The sequence below is a fragment of the Colobus angolensis genome, unplaced genomic scaffold, assembly GCF_000951035.1.
Source record: "Colobus angolensis palliatus isolate OR3802 unplaced genomic scaffold, Cang.pa_1.0 Scaffold450, whole genome shotgun sequence".
NCBI lineage: Eukaryota > Metazoa > Chordata > Mammalia > Primates > Cercopithecidae > Colobus > Colobus angolensis.
In genome coordinates this window covers 1,608,890-1,621,509 of record NW_012117933.1, presented here as the reverse complement: position 1 = coordinate 1,621,509, position 12,620 = coordinate 1,608,890, and the positions used below count along the sequence as shown (strand labels likewise).

At 37.1% G+C, this 12,620-nt stretch overlaps 1 protein-coding gene across 5 annotated transcripts in view; it reads right to left on the bottom strand.

Moving 5' to 3' along the window:
- GLRA2 (glycine receptor, alpha 2) overlaps window positions 1-12,620 on the bottom strand; it is a 236,029-nt gene that overhangs the window by 150,349 nt on the left and 73,060 nt on the right. For all 5 annotated transcript variants that reach the window (XM_011957866.1, XM_011957868.1, XM_011957864.1 and 2 more), the window contains 3 exons: window positions 11,817-11,899; window positions 9,216-9,353; window positions 7,268-7,482 (listed from right to left, as the gene is read on the bottom strand). In XM_011957866.1, coding sequence (XP_011813256.1) covers window positions 7,268-7,482; window positions 9,216-9,353; window positions 11,817-11,899 — 436 coding nt within the window. The remainder of the gene's footprint in view (window positions 1-7,267; window positions 7,483-9,215; window positions 9,354-11,816; window positions 11,900-12,620) is intronic.

Below are 12,620 nucleotides of genomic sequence, written 5' to 3'. Positions count from 1 at the left end.
TGCAGCACACCAACATGGCACAAGTATACATATGTAACAAACCTGCACGTTATGCACATGTACCCTAGAACTTAAAGTATAATAATAAAAAAAAACAAACACAAAAACAAAAAAAAAACAGTTAAAAGAAGTATTGCCAGCACAACAGCTTCTTGGGGGTTGGCAGAGATGTATGTTTAAAAACCAATTTTATAGCTTCAAAGGGGAAGATACCGACGAAACACTTATCATGCTGGTATTTGATTTCCCTGTATTTAGAGAAGAGATTGAACTTCTGAAAAACAAAAAAATCAAGAACAAAAACACAAAAAGTATTGGTTGGCAGGAAGGTAGGAAATTAACTTGGAATCAATAAACACAAGTTTCTTACTTGAAAACTTGTTTAAAATGTGTGAAGCATGTTTGAAATGTGCCCAGATTTTCTTCTAGAAAGCCTTATTTTAAAAGTGTAGCCCAAATATTATGAGTAGAAGGTCCTCATTGCCTGGAATACCCTTTACCTCCTCCTACTTCACCTACTTAATATGCCTCGTATTCAGCTTAGGCTCCCTCCTTCAGGCCATTTTCCTAAGTCTGCTCCTGCTCTCTCTACTTCCTTTGCTCCCTCCCCCTCTCTTCTCTCCCTTCTTCACCCACCCATTCCTCCCTCCTTCACTTAATAGGTTAGGCATCCTACTTCATATATCTTTATACTGTACATTGTTGAATAATCATCATTCCAAATGCCTATCTCTGGCCTAGCAGATTACAAGCCCCTAGGGGTAGGGGCTGTGTTTTATCTTTGACCCCTAGAAGAATGCATGGCACAGATAAAACATTCAGTAAGTGTTAGTTGAATAAATAAATGGATGATGAATCATCAATTGAATTATACTGGGAATACCCCTTGATTACAAGTATTTTCAACACTGTTCATGTATTCACTGATTTACTCTTTACTGAGCACCTACTGTGAACCAGGTGTTGTGCTGAGGGGTGGGTACATGCACATTTCCATGATCAGTGAAGTCCTTGCCCTCATAGGGATAAAAGTCTAAAATTAAGAGTGTATATTTATATGTGTAACAGTATGGGAATAGGATATTCTTGTTGCCTCAGCATTTTTAGTAAAGCCTTACACTAAAGGGAGACACTACACATACACATGTCAGATACAGTACTTTCTAGAAGACAGAAAATGCTGTCTAGAGACTCTAACATCCGACACCCTGTATTATTACAGAAAACCAGACATTTGAAAACATTAACTGAAGTAATGGAATTTGTGGATGTTGACAGTGCTGTGGCGTTCTCCCTATTCTCCTAAAGATGGGTAGAAGGTGGCTTATACCCACCCCTGTAAGAGAAAAGACTGGTATCTCTTCCATATGCCATATATTTGGTAAGCTGCTGAAATTCCAACAAGTTGCCCCTGGATCAGAGTTCTTAAGAGAATCTCTCATTTGTCCTTAGTCATTTGGGTTTTATATGAAAATGTGAACACCAATATCTGTTTCTCACCTGAATGAATTTTGAAGGCAGTAGGTTAGCTGGAATACCCATGATAGTAGGGTGAAAGCAGAAAGATTAGCAGTTGGTTAAGTTGCATTTCTATCGTTTAGCAAGGCAATAATGCACAAGTTCTTAGTGAGCCTAATAAATGGTGTGGAAGATAGCCAAATGTGAGTCATCTGGAAAACACGTCAACCAGGAGGGCTATCTTCTTGAGGAAGGGGACCTGAGGAGTAAGAAGTTGTATGGGATATGCTACTAGGAGGTGATAGCTAAGAGGAGATGATAAGACATCACCCAGAGAGTACATTATTCATCTGGAAATGGTGTAGTATGTGGGATGCCCCGGGGACTCCAAAAAACTCATGTTCACCTCGCAAGAAATCCAGCATTTGGGGGCTTGCCATTAGAGAAGGCACTAATAGTATACCACAGCGTCGGTCACATGCGACTTTCCTCCATCTTTCCCATTACCCTCAGCCCTCAACAATGGTGAAGTCAGCAACATGAGTGAGGAAAAAAGTTGGAAATACAGGGGAGGAACTGTGAAGGAACAGACAATGTGCTCCACATCACTGTACATTTTCAAGGCAAAAGTCAGGCCTGAGCATGCGGCAAGGGAAGAAAAGAGCATTGAATTGTACATGAGACTGAAGTTTTGTTTCAGATTAGATAATTTTTTTAAAGTCTGATAATAGACTATCCTAAGGTATTTGTCACTGATATGTTAGCTGTCTATTAAATTGAAAAATACACATTTGTACATTCCAGGTGTAATAGCATAGCATATAGTACTGAGAATCTATAGAATCCTCCATGGGCAGAGAAGACATAGCCAAGTGAGGGTATTTAATGGCAGCGAGTGGGGAAAAATTGAGTCGTATCTTGTTCAGACCCTCTGGAGCTTAACCCATTTAATCAACTATCTGTAAAAAACACACACGTGTGTATTTGTGCATACATACATAGTTGCCCCTTGGTATCCACAGGGGATTGGTTCTAGGACCTTTGCAAATACGAAAATCTGTGGATGCTCAAGTCCCTTATATAAAATGGAGTATTATTTGCATATAACCTATGCACATCCTCCCATATACTTTAAATCATCTCTAGATTACTTATAATAGCCAATACAATGCAAATATTGTATAGTTGTTATGCTGTACTGGTTATTTTGGTTGTATTATTTTTATTGTTGTTTTGCTTTTATTAAAAAATATTTTTGATCAATGGTTTGTTGAATCTGCAAATGTAGAACCTGCAGATATGGAGGACTAATTGTATCATGTACACACACACATATGACAAACTTTGGTTAATCTCATTGACAGTACAACTATAAGTGAATAGTGAGCCATCCAAAGAACAGGCCATCTTCTATTCATAAGGCCCTTTATGCATTTTCTAATATAACCTCTCATCCAATGGAGCAGTCTTTTCTACTACATTATGGACAGGGAACAATAACAATAAAAATAACCAGAATGAGTTGAATACCAACAATGTAGAAAACATGAGCTAAACAATTTATATAAGTACTGCTTCATCTCACCCTCATTTAATTTTTTAAGGGGTAGATAATCATGTTCTCATTTTAGAAATGATGAAACAAACTTAGAGAGGTTGAGTGAAGTAAAGGCTCTAAGATTTAGATCAAGGCCTGCATATGTTTCAAGATATGTCTTTGTTCTTTTTTTTATTATTATACTTTAAGTTCTGGGTTACATGTGCAGAACGTGCAGTTTTGTTACATAGGTATACACGTGCCATGGTGGTTTGCTGCACCCATCAACTCATCATCTACACTAGGTATTTCTCCTAATGCTATCCCTCCCCTAGCCACCCCCCAGTCCCTGACAGGCCCCAGTGTATGATGTTCCCCTCCCTGTGTCTATGTATTCTCATTGTTCAACCCTGACTTGTGAATGAGAACATGTGGTGTTTGGTTTTATGTTCCTGTGTTAGTTTGCTAAGAATGATGGTTTCCAGCTTTATCCATGTCCCTGCAAAGGATATGAACTCATCTTTTTTTTTTTTTTTCTTTTTTTTTTTGAGACGGAGTCTCGCTCTGTCGCCCAGGCTGGAGTGCAGTGGCCGGATCTCAGCTCACTGCAAGCTCCGCCTCCTGGGTTTATGCCATTCTCCTGCCTCAGCCTCCCAAGTAGCTGGGACTACAGACGCCCGCCACCACACCCAGCTAGTTTTTTGTATTTTTTAGTAGAGACGGGGTTTCACTGTGTTAGCCAGGATGGTCTCGATCTCCTGACCTCGTGATCCGCAAGTGCTGGGATTACAGGCTTGAGCCACTGCGCCCGGCCATGAACTCATCCTTTTTTATGGCTACATAGTATTCCATGGTGTATGTGTGCCACATTTTCTTAATCCAGTCTATCACTGATGGACATTTGGGTTGGTTCCAAGACTTTACTATTATGAGTAGTGCCACAATAAACATACGTGTGCATGTGTCTTTATCATAGAATGATTTATAATCCTTTGGGTATATGCCCTGTAATGGGATCGCTGGGTCAAATGGTATTTCCAGTTCTAGATCCTTGAGGAATCGTCACACTGTCTTCCACAATGGTTGAACTAATTTACACTCCCACAAACAGTGTAAAAGCATTCCTATTTTTCCACAACCTCTCCAGCACCTGTTGTTTCCTGACTTTTTAATGATCGCCATTCTAACTGGCATGAGATGGTATTTCCTTGTGGTTTTGATTTGCATTTCTCTAATGACCAGTGATGATGAGTATTTTTTCATATGTCTGTTGGTTGCATAAATCTCTTCTTTTGAGAAGTGTCTATTCTGTCCTTTGCCCATTTTTTGATGGTTTTTTTTTTTTCTTGTAAATTTGTTCGTATATTCTTAACTTCGCAAAGTCTGCTTGGGAATTTTTGGAAAGGGAGACATACTGTAGAGAAATTCCTGTCCTTTATAGTACATGTCATATTATTATGAGATTCTTCTGTACATTAAAACTCAAATACTTTTCTGTATAACTTTTACCCATGGATTCTGCTTCAAGTCTAATCTACTAGGTTGGTACAAAAGTAATTGCAATATTTGCCATTACTGTTAATGACAAAAGCCACAATTACTTTTGCACCAACCTAATGTCTTCAACATGGCCTCACATGGGAGAACATGGCTGTTCATTAATTTATCCGTCCAATGAGGATGTATTGGTCGTCTAGTCTAAGCCACATACTGTTCTAGGTGTTGAAGTTAACAGAATGAACAAGACAAAGTTCTTGCCTGCATAGAACATATATCCCATCAAATATCTTCTCATAGATCTTCCCTCATCCACTCTAAACATGCTCAGTCCCTTCTTTTTTCTCATTGAAAGTTTTTAAAAATTAAAAACTATATATATATTATCTAGAACACAGTGGGCTACAAACACTTTTATGCAAATGTACTTATAATTATCATACTTACAAAAGCAAAAAAGAAAACTCTAAATATCTAAGATGGTGTAAAAGTTTGATCTCAGTTTTCTGTGTGTGCATGTGAGTGGGCTTGCCCATAAATGCACATAGAAAAAAAGACTGAAAGAAAATATACTGAAATCTTAACAACAGTTATTTAATGGTTGGTTAACGTTAATCATGTTTTCTGTGTTTTCTATCTTTTCTATAACAAACATCTTACTTTTAAAGTGTAATGTACATGTGTACTCTGTACAGGGCATTGAAGGAGGCCCTGCAGTAACTGTACAATCACCACAGTGGAGCATCTGGCCAGGGATTGCAGTCTTTATAAATTAAAATGAGTATTTACATGAATGCACATGTATAAGTAACTGTATGACCAAGTTTCATTTTCCATAACTCACCTTTTATCCCATGTTTGTTTCACACCATCATCTACATAAGTTACATTTCCTCATGGTCAGTTGAAAGCCAACCATGTTTAATAACAGCATAAGAAAAGTATATGGAGGAAGATAAACATAATGGCGGCAAAAGGATAACCACCATGAGTTCAGAGCCAAGTATAAAATGATTTTTGATTATACTGTCTTTTGGTTTATCCGAGTTCCTGATTGCCTCTACATACAAAGATCACCGATCAGTGAACATTTATTTAGCAATAGTTTTGACCACTGATGCAGAATCGTAACAGCTTTATAAAATGAATAACAAATTTATAAAAACTCAAACTCCCATTTTGAAGATAAATGACTACTCTTTTCATAGCAATGAACAGTTGGAGGCTAAATGTCTTATATTTTGACATTATATGCTTACAATTTGTCACCAGTATTTTAGCTGTCTATTAAATTGTAAAATATATGTTTGTACATCCTGAGGTTTAATGGCATGGCACGCAGTAATGGCAGTAGCTAATAACTAATAAGAAATAAGCAAATGACCTGTTTGGGAGGGGCACAGAGTGGATTAAAAGTGCTATTAGGTAAAATTGATTTTTGATTATACAGATTAAAAAAGCTGTTAGTATTTCTGACATCTGTATTCCAATAGAAAAATAATACAGGTACATTACACTATTTGTTACTCTAGATAAAAAAGTATTAGAGATATCTCTATTCCTTTCTCCATGACCATATAAAACCTAATGTTTATCTTTGGAGGCATGGGACTTAATAAGTTGTGTAAATATTTCTCCAGTATTCAGCCCACCTCTATTATAACCACAGACCTCCTCCATATGTCATCTTATATTCTGGACATGGGAAATAATGTGGAACATGGTCTAACATTTCTCATTATGTCAAATTCAGCACAACCAAACATAAACTCAAGCCAGCAAAAATATGGGATTATATCTTCGTTATTTTCCTGAAATGCATTTTGGAGAGACTGCTCAACCAGTATGAGACAATGTACACTGAATCCTAAATTGAACTCACATTCTGGAAAATTGAAGCCAATGGCTCACTGTACTCAGTGGAATGGGGAAGCAACACAAAGGCACACTTATGGGGTGCTAGAGCATTTCAAAAGTGGGACATTTATCATTACTTGCTTAAGCAATATTTACAAATGCAGATGGCCTGCTTTTTATAAAAATAGATTACACAGCCACTTATGGATTATTATTTGAGGTGCTACAAAATGTCTATATGTCCCTGATATCGATCCCACACTCCTCTGTCACCATGCCACAGTTCTAGGAATTTTCACCATTTTGGATGACTCTACTGTTCCTTCTCTAGGTAACTGTGTCACTCAAAAATGGTAGCATATCAGCCATTAAAGGAAATTAAGGCATAGCAATGTTTCATATATCAGATTGCTGCACCCTAATACTGTACATTAATTTCTTACATATATTCATTGATATGGCTCTTCTGTGTAAATTTCCAGGAGCCTAATTCAAATTTTTATTACTGTAAATGACTTCATTGAACATATGAATTGCAATAGTTTCACCAATAATACTTGAAAATATGGCCTAAATTGCATCAGTCTTACTCCAATTCTTGCTCGCTTCATGGCTCATAAACAACCGAGGTCAAAAGCACTCAAGGGCTTTCTAGAATCTCTAAGCCATGTTTCTGCCTCTACGCATTTCTCTTCACTCTCAATACTGATTTCCCTTTCCTCTAAATGATATGATTTTGAGGGTTCCCCATGTTCCCAGATCCCTGACTCTCTCAAACTCAGCTTTCTGTCCTCTTATTGCATTCATATCTACGACAGTGTCATAGAGTGGCCAACATTTCTGTCCTCACAGAACTCTCCAGCCCACAAGACCTTTGGGAACCTTTCATGTCAAATGTTATCAAGCAAGATTTCTTACCTTTGGCAGAGATGCCCTGGAGCCTGAACTCTGGGTGGTCATCGTTAAGACTGTGGTGATGCCCAGTGCGACCCTGGCAGGGGCTGCATCCATGTTTATCCAAAAGGAAACCCAGGACAAAATTACTATAAGCAGGCTTGGGATGTACATCTGGATCAAATAATATCCCATTTGGCGTTCCAGATGAAACTTGACCTCAATGCAGGTAAACTTTCCTAGAAGGAGTAAATGATCATTTAAAGTCTAGTCTGAATTTATATTTCCAATTCCGCTATCCCATGTTGTTTAAAAAAAAAAAAAAAAAGACTACTGCAGATGGATTTGGAAGATTGCACAAAATGTTCACCCTGCATAACCAATTCAACTCTTCTCCAACTGAACCAGTAATAGAAATAATTACTGTGCAATAATAGTGATAATAATAGTGTGAAAATGTGTGATCTAAAGAGTCACTGGACCAAAACCATAAGGCATATTTAATTTTTAAAATCTGTGCTTGCTGCAGCTTGATTGTTTTAGAGCTTCAGAATTTACAAGACTGACAGAAAATTACCAGTGGAAATAAAATATTCAAATTTTGTGGGGTTATATGTAATATATAGTATATTATATTAATAGCATATACTATATAGCATATAATACGTAACACACGACATACACTGTGTAATAGTCGAAGCCATTTCCTCCAAAGAAGTACAGTTTACATAAAACTACAAAGTATTTAAAGAACTGTGTATCTATCATTGTGTTATTAATGGCAAGAGAAAAATGTACATTTGTATAAGCCAGTGTATAATCTAGTCATTGTAAAAATTTCCTAGCTTTCTGGGTAATTGCTTCAGTACATTTAGCATATGCCTAGGAACTACGTACATTGTTTCTTTCCCTGTAAAAGGAGGTCATATAAAGGCATTAAAACTTTTAACATTTAAGAGATAGATATTCCTACCCCTTCCCACTTTTTTTCTCCTTAATTGACTTGGAGTTAGAACCCCAGAAGGTAATTTTGCTTATTCCATACAGATTACAAGACATAGGGTTGAATCCTTCTTGGTCAGAAAAAAGAAACTCCTTGGAATCAGGTTTTGGTTACTTCATAAGTATCACTGTTGGCCGCTGGAACAAGTGTGCATAAACTGTTTTCCCCAGCAAGGGACCTAGATCAGTTACTGGACAAACCATCATGTCTTGGTTGTCTCTCCATGATCAGCTTGCATGGTATTGAACACCATAGCTTTTCTTGGTTTTCTTGGAAAAACCATCAACTTTTCTGGACAGGTAAAATCTTCCAGAAAACAACAGATGCCTATTTGTTGCTACCACCTCAAGTTCTTCCTCCACCACCTGTCCCCCAACCCCATGTGTCTGTCAGTACTATTGATAACACATGACTTTAGAGCCAGCTGAATTCCTGCCAGCTGACTTTCATCCAAACTTCTATTACTATCTAGGACTGAAGAACACAACAGCTCTATTTCTGGGTTTACAAAGACCTGTGTTATTGTCCCTCTTTTCCACTAGGCACTAAGACAGTAAGGCAGAGGGGGCAAATTTACCTAAGCATCCAATGGCAAGAGCGGATGCCAGAAAGGAGCCAGAATTCATGTTTTCTGCACCACTAATGAGGTTTTCTACACCCTTCCCCAGACTCATTTGACAACAGATGGTCAGCTAGGGAACAGCAAAAGATCCTAAATCCTCTCTCCTTCTCTCTATGTTCTGGAGGAATTACCTCTTGTGTTTGCTGACCTATTCCAGAGAGTATAGGAATCTTATCTGTTGAGGGAGTTTTGAGTCAAATCAGGTCCATGCCACATAGGTCTATTTTCCTGGTAAATATGCAGCAATTAAAGTAATGAGATATATACTCCAAGCTGCAAATGGAGCTCACTTGTGTTTAACAGCTAAAAAAAAAAAAAAAAAAAAAAAAAAAAAAAACAAAACTTACCAGTGTTGTAGTGCTTTGTACAGTAGCCAAGTTCCTTCTCTTCTTTCAGAATAAACTGGGGCAGGGTCAATCCTTCAGCAACTTGCACTGGACCATCGCTTAACCACTCAAATATCAGGTCATTCATCGTGTACCCAACTGAGGTAAAGAAATCATAGTGAAAACTGAATATGGCTTTCCAAGAAAGCTTGAAAGTCTACCCATGTAAAGAAACAAACAAGGAAACCATCTAAAGCGGGCATATGCTCAGTCAATTCAACAGCACTCTTAATAAAAGAGCTGCAATCATCACTACAACTCTGTGTCATTGGAGCCAAAGAAATTTAAGACAGAAAGCTACTTATGGATGGATTTTTTTCTGTGTAATGAAAGAATGGAATCTAAAAAGTTTATTGATTTCTGCCCTTTTATTCACTAACTCTTTCTGAAGAACAAACAAGTAAACAAACATAAAAATCCTTTGAAGATTGTCTTTACTTGCCAGAGCTGAGGCTTTGTGCTAGTGTCTTGCTAAATGGGCCCACTCATCACAATTATTAATATGAAGTAAAACAGATTGCCTATTATGAAAAATCATATTGTTATATAACTCAAATCATCCAAAATAAGATTGTTATCAGTTTGGTAATCCAAAGTTAGCTCTTAGTCTCCAGGCTCCTGCTAGCTAGGTCATCATCTGTCAATTGTTTCTAGATCTTTGTCTACCCTAGAAATGAAGCCTACTCTTCTTTCATGCACCATTTCTCTACCTTCTCACTTTGTTTGTAATATTTGAACTTTTCAAATAAGAGTGATGAGGACAGAGTATGTTATGTGAGGTCTTGGCTGGTCAAAAACCTCAGCATGTTTTTTTTAAGTTTATGGATTCTTATTCTTATTTACTGCAAGATAGTGACTCACCAAAGCTACCCAGAAATCAATGGCAAGTTTAATTGTAATCTACTTTCCTGTTTCTTTGGACTACCTTTTCAACATAAAGCCAAAAAAAAAGAAGAAGAAGAAGAAGAAGAAGAAGAACATTGAAAGCAAGGAGATACAAAGAAGCCCTATACAAGCACTGATGATCCTCAAAGAGAATGGCAAACCCTATCTGTATGGATACACCTTGGAAACCTCCAGCAAATAGTACTCTAAGCTCACAAAATACCCCACGTTCTTGTCTGTTAAGCTTCTCATTGGCCACCACAATAAAAGTTCTTGTCAGTCACCCTGAAGTCCCAGCATGGGGAAGACAGCAGAGGTAAGGAGGTAGGGATGAAGAAAGTAATAATGGGATAGAAAAGGAAAAAAATTATTTTTCCCACCCTTCACATCCAAAGTTAGTGGTAAACATGATGTTTCTTTGATTTCATTATTCATGCCAGGACTGAGCTTATTTACTAATTCAAATTTTCTGAGCCTTGGATGAGCATCAGTTGACAGCTATGGCTACTGTTTCACAGAAAAAATAAAAGTGTTGGGTTGAGTCAGGGGAGATTTTGGAGCAGTAGAGAAAATAGAAAGATGGAATCATTATGTAAGAAAATGTTTTTCTCAGCTTTCTTCTCAAGAGAAGGAGCGATAAGGAAAAAAATATATAAGGCCTATTTTAAATCAGAAATTTTCATTTTATCTATGACAACTTCTTAAAGAGGTTTCATCTTTTTGTTTATTTCTCTGGGATGTTTCAAGGAAAATCCATAGTGATTTTAAATGATCAGAATGAAACCAACCCTGTCACTACCTCTTTTTAAATAATAGATAAGTCTTTTTACACATATTATTTTTCTAAACCAAGAAGTTAAATGTATTTCCTTGCCCCTGCCTCATTAAATCTCCTAACATCCATGTAGGTCAGTGGCACTTATTATTCTCTGCATTTTACAAACAGAGAAACTGATAGACCAAGCCAGAAAGAAATTCATGTCTCTTAACTGAAAATCCTGTTACCGTGGAGGCATCAGCAACTTATGGTGACACATGTCAAAGATTTTAGTGGCATCAGGGTTAGGTAATAAAGGGGACAAAGTAGATGGCCTTTTTCTACTTGCTTCACCATGGTTTTGTGTATCCACTGCTTATCTAAGAGAAATGCCTCTTATTCTATCTTATTCCATCTCATCTCATGCCCCTCATTCTTACATCCTCCTCCGGCCAAGGTCCTTATGTCTTGTTCTCAAAGCAATTATCCCATCCTGCCAGAATTCGTTTTTGGGTTGATGGTCTATACGGGCATAAGATGGAAAGAAATTCAATTTTCTGATTAAAGAGTGATTCACTATAAAAATTTAATGACTAATAATTTTAATTTTCCCAGGAGACATTTTCATTTCATTGAAAAGCTTACTAAATCAGGCTATTTTGCGGGGTTGGGGGGGGGGGGACAAAGGAAAGTTATTTTGCATTTTACTTTGAAAGGTTGTCTATGCTATATTGATAATGAGATTTTGTATGACACACACACACGCACACACACTTTGGTTTGTCTTTCCATTAGGATGTTGGGGGTTGGTCAGTATATAGGGAATGAGTCATAAGGGTCCTTTCTCTTTAATCACATACTGAAAGAAGCAGGTCATTGGTTAAAATAAGCAGGGAGTCATTTCAACAGTGGTGACTTACAACTCTCCAGCTGCATCGTACAGGTCTGGACATCCATCGGAAAGTTCTTCAAGTCCATGGGACAGGATAGGGTCAAGGTGAGTCTTAGCAAACAAAAAAATTAAAAACCATTTTTAAATCTAAGAAGTCCACTTGTTGAGAAACAAACAAAAGACACTTGGCATTAAGCAAAGTGACATTGATTCAAATAACGAAATCTAAGCTCCAACTCAGGGCAGTGTTTTTTGTTTTTAAAATGAAGACCAGTCATTGATAATTTTTTAAAAATATTGTAGTATTTCATCATAACCTCTTACTCTCTATTTTTCATCTTCCAGCCTCTGATTCTCCCTCCTTCCCCTAAAATGGTGGTTCTCAGCTTTGTACTAGAATAAAGAAGACCACTGAGATATAACTTAACAAGAACAATAGACTCTTACCTACACTAATGTCCAAAAGATACAAAGTTTATACTATTTTAGAATTATACCTTGAACTTTGTTTCAAGGACAGAAATGATGTAATAAGTATAACTGATCATGGTAAGTGCTAGTTCTTCTTACATCAAATGGGCAAATGCTTAACTCCACAGTCTTCTCATTTACTACATGGATAGGTTAACAACATATTTTAGCATTCTTGAATTTTGATAATTCTGGAGCAAGTAGTTCTTGAGCTAGAAAAACCCATTTAAAGATGATGGTTTATTTAATTAAGTCCCACGTATTTATCTTTGTTTTTATTGCATTTGTTTTTGGGTTCTCGGTCATGAAATCCTTGCCTAAGCCAACGTCTAGAAGGGTTTTTCCAATGTTATCTTCTAGA